Source organism: Cervus canadensis, chromosome 7, assembly GCF_019320065.1.
Source record: "Cervus canadensis isolate Bull #8, Minnesota chromosome 7, ASM1932006v1, whole genome shotgun sequence".
Lineage (NCBI taxonomy): Eukaryota > Metazoa > Chordata > Mammalia > Artiodactyla > Cervidae > Cervus > Cervus canadensis.
Window position 1 is genome coordinate 49,576,966 of NC_057392.1, and position 18,555 is coordinate 49,595,520.

Genomic DNA, 18,555 nt, shown 5'->3' on the forward strand with positions numbered 1-18,555 from the left:
GCAAAGGTTAGTTATCTTCATCACTGCCATCCCCTCGCCATTTCTCACATCTCTGTCCCCGAGGGTTCACCTTTATTATCTCATTTTGATCATCACACCTGCCATTATTTACACTTCCTGGTTAAAGACACAGAAGTTCAGAGAAGCTGAAGGGCTAACCCCAACCCCAGGTCACACAGCAAGCCTTGCAGGGTGGTGGTGGTGTGGACTGAGAAACATGCTCTGGAATTCCCCTTAGAAAGTGTGGGCTGGGGCGCAGCCCAAATCTCCTTGTGTCCACATGGAGTGTGCCCATCTTGGTTTCCTCCGTGTGCACCTGTGTCTGTTCACACCTCTGCACGTCTGGGGGTGCGTGTCCGGTTCAGGACAAGCCTTTGCAGGTGTGGATGTGTGGAACCACACGAGGGGCAGCCTTGGAGTCGCTGGCGCGTGTGAAGGTGGCCTGGGCTCCTACACGCGCGTGCACGCAGGCACTCTTCCCCTGCTCAGATGTCTTGGCTGAGGCTCTGACAACTGAAACCCAGCTGCGTTCTGGCCGGGAAACATCCGCAGTGGAAACCTAGGAGGAGCTGACAGTCCCTAAAGAGGGGTTCCACACGCTGCCAGCAAGCACTCCTGGCCTGCTGCCTAATTCCCTGCAAATGCTCTTTAAATCTGTTTCTAATTTGGGCTCTGCCATCCCCTGCCCCCACCCAGCCCTCCCCGCTCTCCCGGCTTGCCTCAAACTTGCAGTCAAATTATGCTGAATAATGGCTGCAGAATGGGGAGAGTGCTAAAGGTCACCAGTGGGCTGTTGCAGGGTGTAATAATGTCACATTTTAATTTACGCAGAGAACGGTGAGGGGATCAAAACCAATAAATTTTGGCTGCACTCGCAACCTCAGCCAACGGTTAACTCCTGCGGGTCATGCCACTTCCAGGGAAGAAATTACTAACTGTCACACCCCACGATCCACTGTGCTGGAGAAAACCTATGTGCCTTTGTACAGATGCAAAACACGGCATTTTTGTCTGCAAGGGGACGTGGACTTGGAGACTTGCAGCATCAGCAAGAATCTCTCTGGTTGTCGCAGCATCACCCAGATGTTCTGGGTATTCAGATTCTAAAACAAAATATGTCTCCCATATATTTTGCAGTCCTGTGAAGCATTCAACATCAGGATGACCCAGATCCATGGGAAAGTGTATACAAAGTGGAGTGAGAAGAGTCAAGAGCAGAGTTGTATGTACACATTGATGGCAGCTCTGAAAGCTTATTTACAGGCAAGAACGGTGGGGAGGGGTTACTGGGAGACATCTGTTGGAACTGGATTTGTGTGGAGGGGCTGGGGATGTGATATGTGATGCAGTTGTTTTAATAACTAATATGGACTTTAAGCATGAATTCTTGGAAGGCAGAGGGCTTGCTTTACTGACCCATTATGGTCCCTTGAGGACCAGTGCAGTCCAGAGATCAGGAGGTCTAGAGATTGTTCTCACCTGTGCTACATGGCCAGGTAGATGGGGAAATCATGGGCAGGAGGAAGCCATGGGTTGTTGGTGTCTGGAGGCCTTTGCTAAAGAGGCTGTGGTCATGGTGATCCGGTGAGAGCCCCTCCCCTTCCCCACAGCATCCTGAGAGTCTACAATTGGTGTGTGCTCCAGGGGCCTGGCATGCTGCCCATCCCTCAGCTGGCTCTGCAACCGCAGGAAGGTGGGATCTGCAGTCCTGGGGGCCACCGCTGGGAAGCTGTGAGGCTGTCAAGACTCTGGAGCACACACTGCTCCATCTGGCTGGAAAGGAAGTGGGAGGGGGTGAAGCTGCTCTGGGCTGAACGACACCCTGAGGGGTTGTGTTCCCCATTCCCGCCACACACCAGACAAGCGGCCACCAGGATGCCTTGGGAAGAAAGAAGAGGATGGGCCCACATGTCCGCAGTGCCCTGGGCCTGTCTCTGATTTCATCTCTCAAGGCACTTCCCTTTCATATCCTTCTCCTTTTTAAACGGTTGCCGTTTATTTAGTTATCTGTGATGCTTAAGACTTTGCATATGTCAAAAGCCTCATCTAATCCTCAGAACACACCTGCAAGGTAAGTGTGGCAGAGATGGTTAACCTTCAACCGAAATCCCTACTTCCGTTTCTTTAGGGTTGAGTCCTTGATGGGAAGTAGCTGCTCATTCAGGGACCACAGTTTCCAGCTTTACCGCTAGTTGCACCCAGAGAACTGGGTTCTGACCAGGCGGTGGTGAGCAGAAGTGAGTTGCTCCACTACAGAGCCTGACCCATGAAAACCTCCCAGGAAGCCCTCTCTAAACTCCGTCCCCTTCTGCCTGCATGGAACAGGGGCTAGCCCCAGGATGACCTTGGAAACCACAGATTTAAAATGACAGAACATCTGTCAGCCTGGGTGAAAAAAAGATTGCTCAGTCCCTATGTTCCCCACCCAGTCCTCAGCAAGATGTAAACTTATACCCTATTGTTTCCAAGCCCTTAGACTATTGGGAGTCTGTTTGTTATAGCAGTGAACCCTCCCTAAGTATAATAATTAATTAGGAATTCCCATTCCCATTTTACAGATGAGAAAACTGAGACTCAGAGAGGAAAATAAATTGCCTAAGGCCACATATTCAGTACTAGCAGGGTCACCATGCCAGTCTAGCCCTCTCTGGTTCCACGCTCTAATCTTATGAGTTTCCCCAAGTCTGTTCCACAGAACACTATTAACACAACAAAGACACCCCAAAACATCTATGCTCGAATAAGTTTGGGAAATGCCAACTTAAAGAGAGCAGGCTTCTTCTTGCAGCTCTTTTAAGGATGTTTATATGCTAATGACCTCTGAGATTCACCACCATGAGGGCTGGCAGGCAGGGAGCAGGAGTTTCCCAATCTTTGAGACCACAGAAGCCTTTTCTCTACAGAGCTTTGTTGAGAGGAGCACACTGGGAGCATACTTTGGGAAAGGTTGAACTTCAGTATGCTCCCAGTTATGGGTTGGATTGTGTCTCCCTACCGACCCCTCAAAAAGAGATACTGTAGGTTTAACACTCCTTACCTCCGCATATGACCTTATTTGGAAATAGAGTCTTTGCAAATTTAAGCAAGCTAAGATGAGGTCTTTGGGTGGACCCTAATTCAATATAACTGATGTCCTTGTAAAAAGGGAAATTTGGACACAGACAGGAACAGAGGGAAGAGGGTAGGACGGAGATGTGCCAGGAGAATGCCGTGGAAGGGCAGAGGATGGGAGAGATCCATCTCCAAATGAAGGTTTGCATCACCAGCAAACACCAGGAGCTAGCGGAGGCGGGGGAGGACTCCTCTAGAGCTGACAGACAGAGAGCGGCCCTGCCAACAACACCTTGATCTCAGACTTCTAGCCTCCAAAACTGAGAAAGAGTACATTTCTGTTGTTTTTCAGTGCCTGGTCTGTGGCACTTAGTCCTGGGAAATGAATACACTGCCTCGAGCTCCTTTCAAAACTGAAGTTTATAGACATTGGTACCTTACGGATGGGGCTTCCTTGGTAACTCAGATGGTAAAGAATCCACCTGCAATGCAGAAGACCCAGGTTCAATCTCTGGGGTGGGAAGATCCCCTGGCGAAGGGAATGACTATTCCACTCCAGTATTCTTGCTTGGGAAGTCCCAAGGACAGAGGATCCTGGCAGGCGTCCATGGGGTCGCATGTAATCAGACATGACTGAGTGACTAATACTTTCATCTTACAGATAACCACATGACTAACCAAGGTGGCTTCAGTTTACCAAAATTTAGATGGAGGAAAAGAGAGGTGGAAGGGACAAGTGGCTGCTAAGAGCTTCAGCCTTGATGCCAGGCTCTGCACCCCATTTTGACTGCCTGATCTCTCTACACACAGCTTGTTCTTTTGGAAGATGGGCTAAACTCACACTCACTTCAGAGACTGAGGAGAGAGTTAAATGAATTAACACACCTAAAATAGCTAGACTAGTACCTGACAGCCAGCCAGTGTCCATTCCTTTAAAGTTATCCAGTGGTCCAGTGGTTAAAAATCTGCATTCCAATGCAGGGGACATGGATTTGATCCCTGTTTGGGGAACTAAGATCCCACATGCTGTAATGAAGGTCTGGCGCAGCCATAAGTAAATAAATAAATATTCAATATTATTTAGGCAGGATGGCATGGTAACTGGGTGAGATGAAGTGGCAGACGGTGGAGTGGGAAGGTCAACCTGTGTTTGAATTAAAACTTTGCTTTTTACCAGTGATGATACCTGGTAGGTAAGCTTGCTTAGCTTTTCCAAGTCTCAATCTCCCTATCTCTACAACAAGAGTCATGTCTGTTGCTACCAGAGTGTCTTCAAAGAAGATAAAATCACAATACCTCACACAGATAACAAATGAACACTTGCGAATGGTTTTAATTTATTTTCAGTGAGTGAATTGGAGAGATGTTACAATTGATTCAAGGGAGAATCTTAAAAAGAGACACATGTGTAGATCAGAAATCTTTAAATGCATCTTCAAATGGACACAGCCAACTGGCTTTTGCACCATGGATGGGGGCTGCCCAGCTTGTGTGCATGTCCACGGTCAAGAATCCTTATGTGTCCTCTGTTCCCTACAACTTACAGAGCTGCAGAAGGAGTGCAGAGACTAGAATCAGCCCACAAGGGTGTGCCCTAAATAATATGTACTTTGCTATTAGAGACACCTAGTAATCATTTTTGCTTATTCCAGAATTCCTTATGGTCTTGCCACTGAATTGGTTAACCTGACCCTAGTTGGGGTCCTAGCCTGGGCTGAGATCCCCTGTCCTGGCCAAGGAGGTTCTTTTTCTGATCATATTCATGTAGCCAATAATGAAACCAATGCTGACACTTGAATAGCATGCGCTGTACTCAATGTACAAAGAATGGGGAAAAGGGAATCTAGTTCACAAAACAACTTCTCAACCCAATTTGTGTGGAGACACCAAATATATAGGAGGGTTGAAGTAAAAGAGAAGGACTCAAAAACAGTGGGAGGAATATTCATGAATTATCCCAGCATAGGAGTATGGTTTGGACCCAGAAATGATGCAATTCTCCTTTGCATTCCTTGTATGAGCTTTTCAGATTGCTGTCACAGCAACTGTCAACTGTCATGGCGCCTGTGGCTGTGTCATTTAGAAGCTAACACCACCAAGAGAGGAGACTGGTGGGCTACAGTCCATGGGGTTGCAAAGAACTGGACACAATTGAGCAACCAACACTTTCATTTTCACTTTTCATATTACACTGAGCATATGAGGCTCAAGGTCTACTGGAAGTTAAATCCTCTGCCATCTTGGGCCTAGTTGATTCTAATCTGTTCTTGTTTTTCACTCTTCACCTCCTGAAGCTTAGATAAGAGTGATTGTTTCTTTTTGAGGAAGGGTCAGGGGTATGATTCTGGGGCAGCAGTCTCTTACATATTCATATATACAAGATTAGAAAAAGATGAATATGTGAAACAGTAAGTTACTGAATAAGATATGACCCTATTTTCATAGAAACAAACAAGTCGTATGTGTGTGTATTTGTGCATGCATACACACGAGCGGGTGTGTATACATAACTCTGACTAAATACAGACCAGTGTCAGGGAGAACACACAGACTGCAAACCATGCCCGCCTCTGGAGGGCAGGCCCCACTGGGATGTGGATGGAGGCTTCCACGGCTTGCTTCCTGAACTTCTGTCGTGTGAATAAAAACCAATACCTGCTTCACAGTATATTGTGACTGAGGAGTGTCTGAATGAAATATATCTGTAGTGCTTGGTGCAATACCTGGCATTCAGTAAATGGTAGATTTTTATTTTTTAATGATAGGATTTGTGGTATTATTAGCATACATTCGAAAAGCCTGGAACTCCCAGGAATGTTCTCAGAAGAAATGACTAAGAGGATCAACCACACTGCTGCCCAAGGCCCTCTCCCTCTGAGATGCTAGTTTTGAAATCCTGGGCTTGTGTCTGGGGACTCACCTGTGTGCCCCTAGCCCCCCTTAGGGTTGGGGGGGACTTCCTTCCTGAGTTAGGACCTGGGGGTGCCTCCTGTTTGCTGTGCTTCCTCAGCCCAGCTGGCACCCCTATTCTCAGCCCCCTGTGTTTAGCTTGACGAGCTCCTGGGCCACAAGAGGGGTGCCTGGCTGGACCAGACTCCAGACACAGAAGGCCTGTCTCTATGCCCAGTGCCCGCCTTCTGCCTAGGCTGGGGTCTGAGCCACCCTTAGCTCCATATGAGTGCCATTAGCATCCCCCCACTAGGGGAAAGGGGGGCTGGTCACAGTGTGCAAAGAGACAAAGTTGAGGTTTTGAGGATCTAATTTTAGCCTCCAACTCATCTCTAAAGGACAGCCTTATGCTCCGGAGAGGACTTGGGAAGGGATCAGAGTACTCGAATCTGGTGAAGGTTTGCCCACTAACTGGCTTCATCACCATGGACTGGGCCTTAGTGTTCTCATCTGTGCAATGGGAATAAGACTAGTATTTATCTCCCAGGGCTGTTGTGGGGCTCAAATGAGGTGATGTCTGTAAACGTGTTTTGTGAGGTGTGAAGTTCTATAGAGATTTAGTTTTGGATGATGCAATGAGGTACTACAACCCTAAGATCTTTAAAATCTATATGCTTCCTTCTCCATTTTTTTCTTGTATTTCGTTTGTTCATTGTTGTTGTTTGAAGAAACCAGGTCATTTGCCCTATAGAGTTCACCACAGTATGGTTTTTGCTGAATGTACCCCTATGGTTTGTTTATGGCTATGGCCCCTCTGTCCCCTAGATTTTCAGTAAATTGGTAGTTTCATTTAGAGGGCTGCCTGATTCCATTTCTGTCTTTCTTTCGGTCTTGTAGCAAGGGCATTTCAATGGATAGTATCCATTTCTTCCTTTTAGTCCCCCAGCTATTGATCTTTCTTCTTCCCAGTTTCTGGGGTACGTCTTGAAGAATGTGTCCTAGGAGTAGGCACACTTGGATCTAATGGGGACAAAACTGAAAAGGAAATGGTTTAAGACAACAGCTAGAAAACTCAAGGTCTTTATCTGTATCCACCGTTTAGTTAAGAAGGCCCCCTTCATTGTAATAGTAACTATAACTTCTTGAGTGTTTACAATATGCCAGGCCCTGCTTTGATTGCTTGTAACATAAAAACTACTTTTTTCTTCTTAACAATGCTGTGTAGTCAGTACTAATAGTATTATCACTTATAAAAGGGGGACCAGGCCCAGAGAGATTAAATCACTTGCCCCAGATCTCACCATGGTGTTTGCCGGGGAGAACAGTTCTGTCTCTGGGAGTCCTTGACTTAGGAACTCTCTAGGCCTGTAACATTAACGCACTGTGAAATGCCACGTTCTCACTCTGATTGACCATTTGTGATCTCAAAATAGTGTGTCAACTACAAATTCCTCTTTAATCTTTCAGAGAATTTACCTCGGCGACAGCTGCTCACATCCAGATTCCTCGTTTCAAGGTCTCCTTGTAGACGTAAGAACTATGCTGGCTTGTCAGGCAGTACTTTGCAAGGTTCAGGGAAATGGCCCATCCGCCTTGAGTCCTTGACTTTTTCTTGATGCTAGAGGACCACAGTGATGCCTTCCTATAAAGGCAAACTGTTAGACATTGGTTTATTTATTCATTGATCACTTTACAAAATATCCACTCCTCACTCCACCTGATAAAACCAATTCTGCTGGTCCTAGGGTTGGAGTTGTTCTTGCCTAGCTCTGGGCTTTGCCTAAACCACGAATCTCTCTGTTTCACCCACACAGGGATAACGATCTTTGCATCTTTCAGGGATGCCTTTTGTCTAAGGCTCCTCAACAGAAAAGGGAACCGATGATGTGTCATGTGACAGCTTCAAGAACCGTTCTGCTGGGAGCCAAACCTTGGGGTGGTGAGGGGGGGCTGGAGGAGGGCAACAGCCAGCAGTGGCAGAACCGGCCACATCATTTGCAGGGTTTATTGCAAAATCCAAAGCACGGGGTCACTTGTTTAAATATTATCAAGAATTTCAAGGCGGTGACAGAAGGGCATTAAACCAAACATGGGGCCCTTCCAAGTCGACCCTCACTGGTACTTTGAGACCTATCCACAGCACATTCATAAATGGCGTGATATCTGTAAAATGAGACCAGCTAGGCTGGGCTATATGTGCTACTACGTTACACAGGGGCTCAGTTAACTCTGAACTGTGGAATATTCCAGACAGAGGGATGGGTGGAAACAGACAGAGAACATCCAGAGGGAAAGTCTTGGGTGTTTGAAGACCACACCATGGTGAAAGTGGTCCAGCAGTGATTTCTGCCTCAGAGTGAGGGGATGGGGGCAAGCAGAGTGTGAAAAAACATAGATGTTGATTTAGTTATACATGCAAACCATAGAAAGTAAAGCTCCCACTGTAGCTTCTTGGTCTGTTCAAGAAGCAGAGAAGGTAGGTGAGAAAGCCTGGCACTGTGTTGGATTAGGGAAGGTAGGGAAACAGTGATAGGGAAAATCAGCAATGCAAGGAGAGATATTTGGTAAATGTTTATGAATACAAAAGAAATCTGGAAATATGGAATGACAGATTCCGACAAGATTTCTTTGAGGAGAACCCACAGCAGAATGGAAGGAGGGCACCAGCCGGCCACTTCTCCTGCACAGGATGAGTTAGCTACTCTATGGATGGGGCCATACCCAGGGGCAGGAATGTCTGGAGTCTGTGAACCATGCATTTTTTCCCCAGCTACTTCTACAGGCTTCCAGAGGCCAGGTTTTCTTCCAGAAAACCTAGAGATAAGGATACACACTGCACAATCCAGGGGCATTCTTCACCTTCTAGTTCAGTAGAGGTGCTGTCCTCCAGGACATCTTTGCCACTCCCTGTGATGCAACCAATACCCCGCTGACTTTCCTGAGCGGCTCAGCATCTCTCTCTTCTCCAAGGTGGAGGCATTCTAGGAAACAGAGGCTTTCCCACTGGTGGTCAGTGTGGTTCTCCATGGGACACCATCTTGCCTTCCCAGCACTGCTAGGCCTAGCCAATGAGGGATACCTTATATCCTCCTCTCTCTTCTGCTTTGCCCTATAGCATTGCCCCTGAGTTCCCATCAGGGGATGAAACCAACTTGGAGCCAAATCACCCTGACTCCAGAAAGTAAAACTTGGTCTTCCTGAAAAGTACTTCATTTCAGCTCAGTTCAGTTGCTCAGTCATGTCTGACTCTGGGACCCCATGGACTGCAGCAAGCCAGGCTTCCCTGTCCATCACCAACTCCCAGAGCTTGCTCAAACTCATGTCCATTGAGTCGGTCATGCCATCCAACCATCTCATCCTCTGTCATCCCCTTCTCCTCCTGCTTTCAATCTTTCCCGGTATCATGGTCTTTTTCAATGAGTCAGTTCTTTGCATCAGGTGGCCAAAGGATTGGAGTTTCAGCTTCAGCATCAGAAAAGTACTTAATTTAGTTCTAATGCTCACATAATCCTTAAATCTGGTTATCTTTTTTCCTGGCCTGATGGTAATTTGCTATTACTGTCAATGAAATGTTAAGAATTGCAGTAATTGAGAGCATAGAACCTATAACCAGGTTGCTAAAGGTCAAATTCCACCACTGCCAATACTAGCTGTGTGAACTTCAGCAAGTTATTCAACTTCTCTGGACCTCAATTTCCTCATCTGCAAAATGGGGATACTATGAATTATATGGAGAGTTATATGAATTAATATAAAGAGAAGTCCTTCTGTCATGGAATAAATGTTATTATTATTATTAAATGAGAAAAATGATTAATTAAATAAATACAGTTACTATCAAATAAAAAGATGAACTTACTGGTTTTTCTATGACACCAGTAATTATATGGGGAAATTTTTTGGCTTGTGACTGAAATATTGAGTGTCTTAGTCATTTGGTTGTGTCTGACTCTTTGAGACCTCATAGACGTCTGTCCATGGTAGTCTACAGGCAAGAATAGTGGAGTGGGTTGCCATTCCCTTCTCCAGGGGATCTTCCTGATCCAGGGATCAAAACCTGGGTCGCCTGCATTGCAGGCAGATTCTCTACCATCTAAGCCACCAGGGAAGCCCGAAATATTGAGTATTATTACCTTAAAGCATCTTCCTATTCGCTCAAAACTCAGTATACCTGTGTCTAGATGAACAGATTCTTTCTTGCTTTGAAAGAAAAATGGAAAGGAAAGAAGTGATTTCTTGTGTGGGGTTGGATTCTGTCCAGAACTGTATGGCCATACTTTAAATTGATGAATGGCTGAATTGCCAGCAAAAATTCTGACAGGCAGGGACTGCTGGGATATTAAAATAAAATGATAGAAAATGAAGACAATTCAGCTAGAGTTTCCTCAGGAGCATTTGATCCGACCAGACTTCTTGCCAGAGCAAATGAGACCAGAGTGAGCGAACACCTGTAACAACATCGTTGTTGTCTCTGCCTGAAGGGCGGCCACTATGAGATGGAGAAGCAAATAAATGGGGCGGGGATGGGGGTCAGACAAAGGAAAGGTTCAGGCCTGGGGACCTGAGCATTCATGCTGCTATTAAAATGACACTGGGGTTTTTAAAACTGAGCAACACTTAAAACAGGAAAAGAAGTGGCTCCAAGCCTTAAAGATGATGCCTGGTCCCAGGTCAGCCAAGTATGGACTCATCCAAGTTGGCGTTGTGTGTGGCCCACCAGGTCCTATCGGGTGGTCTCCCTGGGGCAGGCTACTCTCTGCTCTCTTCATGGAAGCTAAAACTCTGACACCATAACTAACTACTAAAGTTACTGAATTTAAAAAGTATATTTTTAAGGGCTTCCCTGGTGGCTCAGTGGTAAAGAATCTGCCTGCAATGAAGGAGACACGGGTTCAATCACTGATCCTGGAAGATTCCACGGAGCAACTAAGCCCATTCACCACAACTACTGAGCCTGTGCTCTAGAACCCAGGAGCCACAACCACTGAAAGCATAAAAAGGAAAAAAAAAAAAAATATATATATATATATATATATTTAAAATACATGTTATTTGAAGAAAGATTAGCAAATATAGAAAAATCAAACAAGAAGAAAAAATTTTTCAAATCTCACTACCTAGAGCCAGTATTTTTGCTAATAGTTTGGAATTTTTCATCCAGACTCTTAAAAAAAGCCAGAGGGACATGCTTAAAATATATATACATATATAGTTTTGATTATCTCTTACTATTATTTCATAATCACTCTATATAGTATTATAAAATTTTATAGATACATTGGATGAGTGTACAATATCCTATCAGATTCATCATGACTTTTTTTCATCATAACTTATAAAATAAAAGGACATTTTGAATATTTCCTTTTTAACTAGTATAAACAATAATACAATGAACACTTTTTAAATAATTGCTCTTAGATAAAATTCATGTACCATAAGATCCACTTTCTAAAGTATACAATTGAGTTCAGTCACTCAGTCGTGTCCGACTCTTTGTGACCCTATGGACTGCAGCATGCCAGGCTTCCCTCTCCATCACTAACTCCTGGAGCTTGCTCAAACTCATGTCCATTAAGTCGGTGATGCCATCCAACCATCTCATCCTCTGTCGTCCCCTTCTCCTCCCTCCTTCAATCTTTCCCAGCATCAGGGTCTTTTCAAATGAGTCAATTCTTCCCATCAGGTGGCCAAAGTATTGGAGTTTCAGCTTCAGCATCAGTCCTTCCAATGAACACCCAGGACTCATCTCCTTTAGGATGGACTGGTTGGATCTCCTTGCAGTCCAAGGGACTCTCAAGAGTCTTCTCCAACACCACAGTTCAAAAGCATCAATTCTTCTGCACTAAGCTTTCTTTACAGTCCAACTCTCACATCCATACATGATTACTGGAAAAACCATAGCTTTGACTAGATGGAACTTTGTTGGAAAGTAATATCTCTGCTTTTTAATATGCTGTCTAGGTTGGTCATAACTTTTCTTCCAAGGAGCAAGCATCTTTTAATTTCAGGGCTGCAGTCACCATTTGCAGTGATTTTGGAGTCCCACAAAATAATGTCTTTCACTGTTTCCACTCTTTCCCCATCTGTTTGCCATGAAGTAATAGGACTGGAAGCCATGATCTTAGTTTTCTGAATGTTGAGTTTTAAGCCAACTTTTTCACTTTCTTCTTTCACTTTCATCAAGAGGCTCTTTATTTCTTCTTCACTTTCTGCCATAAGGGTGGTGTCATCTGCATATCTGAGGTTATTGGTATTTCTCCCAGAAATCTTGATTCCAGCTTGTGCTTCATCTAGCCCGGCATTTCTCATGATGTACTCTGCATATAAGTTAAATAAATAGGGTGACAATATACAGCCTTGACGTACTCCTTTCCCAATTTGGAACAAGTCTGTTGTTCCATGTCCAGTTCTAACTGTAGCTTCTTGACCTTCATACAGATTTCTCAGGAGGCAGGTCAGGTGGTCTGGTGTTCCCATCTCTTTAAGAATTTTCCACAGTTTGTTGTGATCCACACAGTCAAAGGCTTTGGCATAGTCAATGAAGCAGAAGTAGATGTTTTTTCTGGAATTCTCTTGCTTTTTTGATGATCCAGTGGATGTTGGCAATTTGATCTCTGTTTCCTCTGCCTTTTCTAAATCCAGCCTGAGCATCTGGAAGTTCACAGTTTACATACTGTAGAAGCCTGGCTTGGAGAATTTTGAGCATTACTTGGCCAACATGTGAGATGAGTGCAACTGTGTGTTAGTTTGACCATTCTTTGTACTTTTTAGTATATTCACAGTTGTACAACCATCACTGCTATTTAATTCTAGAAAATTTTTGTTAACCCCCAAGTAAAACCTGTACCAAATCCTTCTCTCCTCTAGCCCCTGGCAACCACTAATCTACTTTCTATGTCTATGGATTTACCTATTCTGAACATTTCATGTAAGTGGAATCGTACAATATATAGTCTTTTCTGTCTGGCTTCACTTAGCATATTTTCAAGGTTTATTCACATTGTGTGAAGCATGTATCAATACTTCATTCCTTTTGATGGCCAAATCATATTCTACCATACAATGTACCACATTTCATTTATCCATTCATCAGTTAATGGACATTTTGGCTATTTCCACTTTTTTTTTTTTGCTATTATGAATGTTGCTATGAACACTCATGTACAAGTTTTTGTGTGGACATATATTTTCAATAACCTTGGAGATATACATAGGAGTGAAATTGCTGGGTCATATGGCAACTGTTTAACTTTTTGAAGAACTGTCATTTTACATTCCCACCATCAATGTATGAGTTTCCTAACATCTTAATTTTTTTAATTTATTTTAAAATTTTATTTAAAAACTTAAAAAAAAATCTGGCAGCATGTGGACTCTTTGTTACAGTATGCAGACTTTCTCTAGTTGTGGTGTGCAGGCTTAGTGTCCCTAGGCATTTGGGATCTTAGTTCCTGGACCAAGGATCCAACCTGTGTGCCCTGCATTGGACGATGAATTCTTAACTACTGAACTTTGATGGAACCCCCCCAATTTATTTATATCTTTACAACCCCTTATTAATTTCTATTTGTTTTTCACCAGTCACCCTAGTAAGTGTTAAGCATCTTTTCATGTGCTTATTGGTCATCTGTATATTTTCTTTGAAGAAATGTCTATTCAAATTCTTTGCCTATTTTAAAATTGTGTTATTTTTATTTTTAAATTGTAAAAGTTGTTTTTATATTCTGGATGAAATTTCTTATCAGTTATATGCAGAAAATTCAAATGTTTTCTTCTGTTCTATATGCTGTTTTTTCACTTTCTTGATAGTGTCCTTTGATGCATGAAAGTTTAAAATTTTGATGAAGTCCAATTTATCCATTTTTTCCTTTGGTTATTTATTCTTTTGGTATTATATCTAAGATTCCATTGCCGAGGCCAAGGTTGCAAAGATCTACACCTATTTTTTTCTTCTACAAGTTTTTTAATTGTTATAGAGAATTTGTTCATGAGATTATGAAGGCTGGAAAGTCCCAAGACCCGCAGCCATCAATCTGGAAACCTATAGAGCTGATGGAGTGGTTCCAGTCTGAGTCTGAAGACCTAAGAATCAGAAGAGGTGGTGGTGTGAGTTCCTGCCTGAAAGCTGGCAGTTTCCAAATCCAAGAAGAGCAAGTGCTTCAGTTTGAGTCCCAAGGTGAAAAAAATGACTGATATCCCACTTAAGCCATCAGTTAGGTATCCCTCTTACCCAAGGTTGGTCAGCCTTTTTATTCCATTCAGGCCTTCAAGCAACTGGATGAGGGCCACCCACACTAGGGAGGGCAATCTGCTTTATTGGACTCACCCATTCAAATGTGAATCTCATCCAAAAATACAGTCACAGAAACAGCCAGAATAATATTCAATCTAATATCTGGGCACCTGGTAGCCTAGTCGATAAGTAAAATGAAACGCCACACCTAGGGTTGGTGGAGGCCTACGGGTGACATCTGAGCTAAGAGTGGGAAGATTTGGGGAAGAGTTTTTGAGGTACAGGGAATACGTTCTGATGTAAGAATAATCCATAATACTCCAGGAATAGTAGAAGGACCAATGCATTTGGAAGGAAATGAGCCAAGAGGAAGGGAAGCTGAAGATGGGGATGGGGCCACATTATTTGTGGTTTGTAGACTGTGGACAGAAGTTTGGATTTTATTCTAAGTGGGAAGGCACTGGAGTGATATCGGAAAGATCTAGGTGATGAAATGAAAAGAGTGTGTGTGTGTGTTGGGGTAGGGAGACCAATTGCACGGTCAAGATGGTAGCAGCTTGAATCAGGGTGTTGGCTGTAAAGTTTATGGTCAGAGGTTAGATATATTTTGGAAGGAGAGCTTGAAGCACTTCTTAGAGGACTGCATGTGAGATGTGAAGATAACAGAGGAATCAAATATTACTTCTAGATTTTGGCCTGAGCAACTGGATGAATGTGGTGCTATTTATCAAGATGGGTAAATGTTTGCTGGGGCTTGGGGTGAGGAATGGAATTTTGGACAAAGTCAGTTCTCTTTGACCTCATTTAGTCAGTGTTTGTTACATCTGACTAGAAATCAGTTCTTTTAATCAGGACAGGTGCTTTTCCTACAATACGACCATTTATCTGATTGCCAAAAAATAAATAATAAATAAATAAATAAAAGCACAACATGAAAGTTATGGGTTAAGTTTTATTTGGGATAAAATGAGGACTATAGCCTGAGAAACAGTCTCTCAGGTAGCTCTGAGGAACTGCTTGGAAGAGGTGGGGGTTGGGCGGGGTGGAGGGGTGGGTTCAGTATATATGTGATTTTGGTGACGGGGTATATGCAATCAAGCACACATTTTGGCAGAGGGTTGCTGCTAGTCTCGAGGAGCAGTTGTTAATGATTTTAGTGCTTTTCTAGATGTGAGAAGGTATAAGAAACTGGGCTCATAAAATCTTCTCCCGAAAATACCTATCTACTATTCTGCCAGTTTTTCCCAGAGCACAGAGTGCCTCATTCCTGGTCTCCACCTCTTACTCCTTTCAGGGTATGTTGAAGTTCAAAGACTACAGTGACTTCTGACTTCATTCTTATAGAACCAGATGGTGAGTGACAATTTTTAGTCTCCGCATCCATTCAAAATACATGTATCGAGCACCTGTGTACAAAACTCTGTTCTCGATGCTGAAGAAAGATCCCTAAGTGAGCCAGACACAGCAGAAGTAGCTGCTCTCTCTTGAGTTTACTCTGTGCTGGGCTTTGTGCAGAATACAAAATGAATCAGACACATCTCCATCTCACCAAATGCCTACATTGGGCAGTGTAGGCAGAGACAAATAAATAACAGTTGAAAGCCATAAATGCTTTTATTGAGTACCTGCTCTACTTCAGGCACTCTGCTAGCCATGCCACATGTTAGAAGTACAAAGATGAACTAAGATGCAGTCCCGTTCCCAAAAAACTTACTTTCCAGTGGAAGAGACAGACACCTTCAAGGGGGGCAATGACTAAATGGTTCTAATCCATTGTGGTCAATGACAGGGCACTGTGAATGCACAAATACGCTTAGCAGAGGCCATCATCCTGTCTGAGGACAGCCACCTAGGAGAAATGATCATTCTTAAAGGATGAGTCACACCAAGAAAGGATGAAGGCATTCAATACTAAGGGACAGCACTGAACAGAGGAGTGAGCTGCCCGGGTTTTCAGCAGAGAAGTGGATTGCCGGTCTTGCATTTTGTAGCTTCATACATGGAGAGCAGTGGTGGCTGAAATGGGGGCAGAGGGAAGATGGGGCCGGGAAGGACTGGAAGCAGCAGGGCCAGCCAGGAGGACGTGGTTGAGGATAACATCTAAGAGAGGAAAGATGAGTGGCAGGAGGGTTTCAGCCTGGTGAGGGCTCAGCCAACCTGCAGACCTGGGTAGTCAGAGCTTTCACCAGGGAGGGGCCACTGAGAAGGGCTAAAAGGGACACCTAGGGGGACCCAAGCCTAAAGCAGATCAAGAGGCTGGAAGAGAAGGTTCAAGGAGAGGTGATAACAACCAACAGGGACTTCCCTTCCCTGGTTAGCATTTCATGACATCATATAATGCTCAGGGCACTGGTAGGCATACACCTCATTTCAAAGGCAAGGAAGTGAAGGGTCAGAGAGGCTGAGTGGTGGGCCGAGGGTCAGATACCACACAGCGCTGTAGGTTTTCATTTTGTCCTGTGTCTCCCCTGCTGTAATGGAACAAAGACAACACCACCCCCAGAGAGATCCTTGGCTTTATACACAAAGACCCCCAGGAGCAAGAAGAAGCAGGACTGAGCAGAGCCTGCAGAGTTCCTGCCCGGCACTTATGCCTCTTCCAACCCTGCAGCCCTGCCCTCACTCCCCTGAGACATGTCTCCCGCCTTCCCTGACCCTAGCAGGCCTGACAGCCGTCAAGCTCATCACCTCCAAGATCAGAAAGACTGGGAAGTAGACATTAGTGCCCGTGAGCTGAGGAAACACACAGAAGAGCAATTAAAGCGGCGTATGGGGGTGAGCTTGCCTTTAATGGTTTGCAGCTGCAGAAAGCCCTCACCTCCCGCTTTGGGCTCTGCCCTGCTGTTGGGCTGCCTGTCTGTATTTCGCATCCTGACCAATTAGATCCCCATGTGTGCTGCAGGCGTGAAAAAATAGAAAGTGAATAATCCTTCATTCTCTGCATAGCAAGCAGCTTTGATCCTCTGTCGTGGGGACCCTGTTCCATCAGAAAGTGCATCCCTTCTCAGTTTGCTTGTTTTTTTTTTTTTAACCCAGTTTCCTTTTCTCAAAATGACATTAACCTCCACCCAGAGACCTGTGAAATGACCACAATTCATCTTCAGACCCTTGTGATCAAAGCTGGGTTGGGTTTTTTCTTCATCTCTTTTTTAAACTCTTGCTACACAGTCCTCCTTTTCTCACACTGGTTTGCTGCCAATGTTTCCAGGCTGAAATCAAAAGGAATAGTCTATTAATATCAGGCTCCTGCAACAAGGCCACCATTGTCTGCCTCGTTTCAGAGTACCTATGGTCCTGGTGTGAGAGAGATGGTGAGTGTGTGTGTGTGTTCAAATAAGCAATTTCTAAATAAGCAGGAATAGAGGGAATTAACAGTCCTAATTTATTTCAAATGTGAGGTGAATCTCAATGACTCTGTCTATAGATTCAAATTGATCACCTATTCAGCTTTGAAAGCATTAAGCTCTCAGAAGCATATGTGGTAGGGAAACTTATTTTAATGCTATAAATAAGGTGGTAGTAAAGGTGACAGTGTAGGCATACAGGCAATAAGAGGGGGTGGTGGTGGAGGAGGAAGGGGAATTAAAAGTGGTGTGGATGGTGTTGGCGTTGGCGTGGAGGAGACAGAGGTAGAGCTGGTGCGGGGTGCGGGGTGCAGGAAGAGAGTGGTTGTAGTGGTGATGGTGTGGGAGAACCGTAGGATGGAGTGGTTTATAGAGGTGGTGAGGGAGGAAGTAGAGGAGGTGGTTTGGTGTTGGAGGTGGGAGAAGTAATGGAGAGAGTGGAGGAGACGGTGAGGGATGTAGTCGTGGTAGAAGTGGAGGCAGCGGCGGTGAAGGACACAGAGAGGGGGTACAGAGCAGAGTGGTGGTGGGGGTCAAGGTGGTGGAGGTGGAGGTGGTGGTGGAGGTGGTGGTGGTGGTGGTGGTGGAGGTGGAGGTGGTGGTGGAGGTGGTGGAGATGGTGGTGCTGGAGGTGGTGGTAATGATGGTGGAGGTGGTGGTGGAGATGGTGGTGGTGGAGGTAGTGGTGGAGATGGTGGTGGTGGCGGAAGTGGTGGAGATGCTGGTGCTGGGGGTGGTGGAGGTGGAGGTAGTGGTGGAGATGGTGGTGGTGGTGGAAGTGGTGGAGATGGTGGTGGTGGAGGTGGTGGTGGAGATGGTGGTGCTGGGGGTGGTGGAGATGGTGGAGCTAGTGGTGGAGGTAGTGGTGGAGATGGTGGTGCTGGGGGTGGTGGAGATGGTGGTGGTGGAGGTGGTGGAGATGGTGGTGGTGGTGGAGGTGGTGGAGATGGTGGTGGTGGAGGTGGTGGTGGAGATGGTGGTGGTGGAGGTGGTGGTGGAGATGGTGGTGCTGGGGGTGTGGAGATGGTGGAGCTA

The 18,555-nt window shown here is 44.9% G+C and overlaps 1 protein-coding gene across 1 annotated transcript in view; it reads right to left on the reverse strand.

Moving 5' to 3' along the window:
- LOC122444743 (basic proline-rich protein-like) overlaps positions 1-18,555 on the reverse strand; it is a 67,163-nt gene that overhangs the window by 44,588 nt on the left and 4,020 nt on the right. Inside the window, 1 exon segment of the mRNA XM_043473387.1 lies at positions 17,969-18,520. Coding sequence (XP_043329322.1) covers positions 17,969-18,520 — 552 coding nt within the window.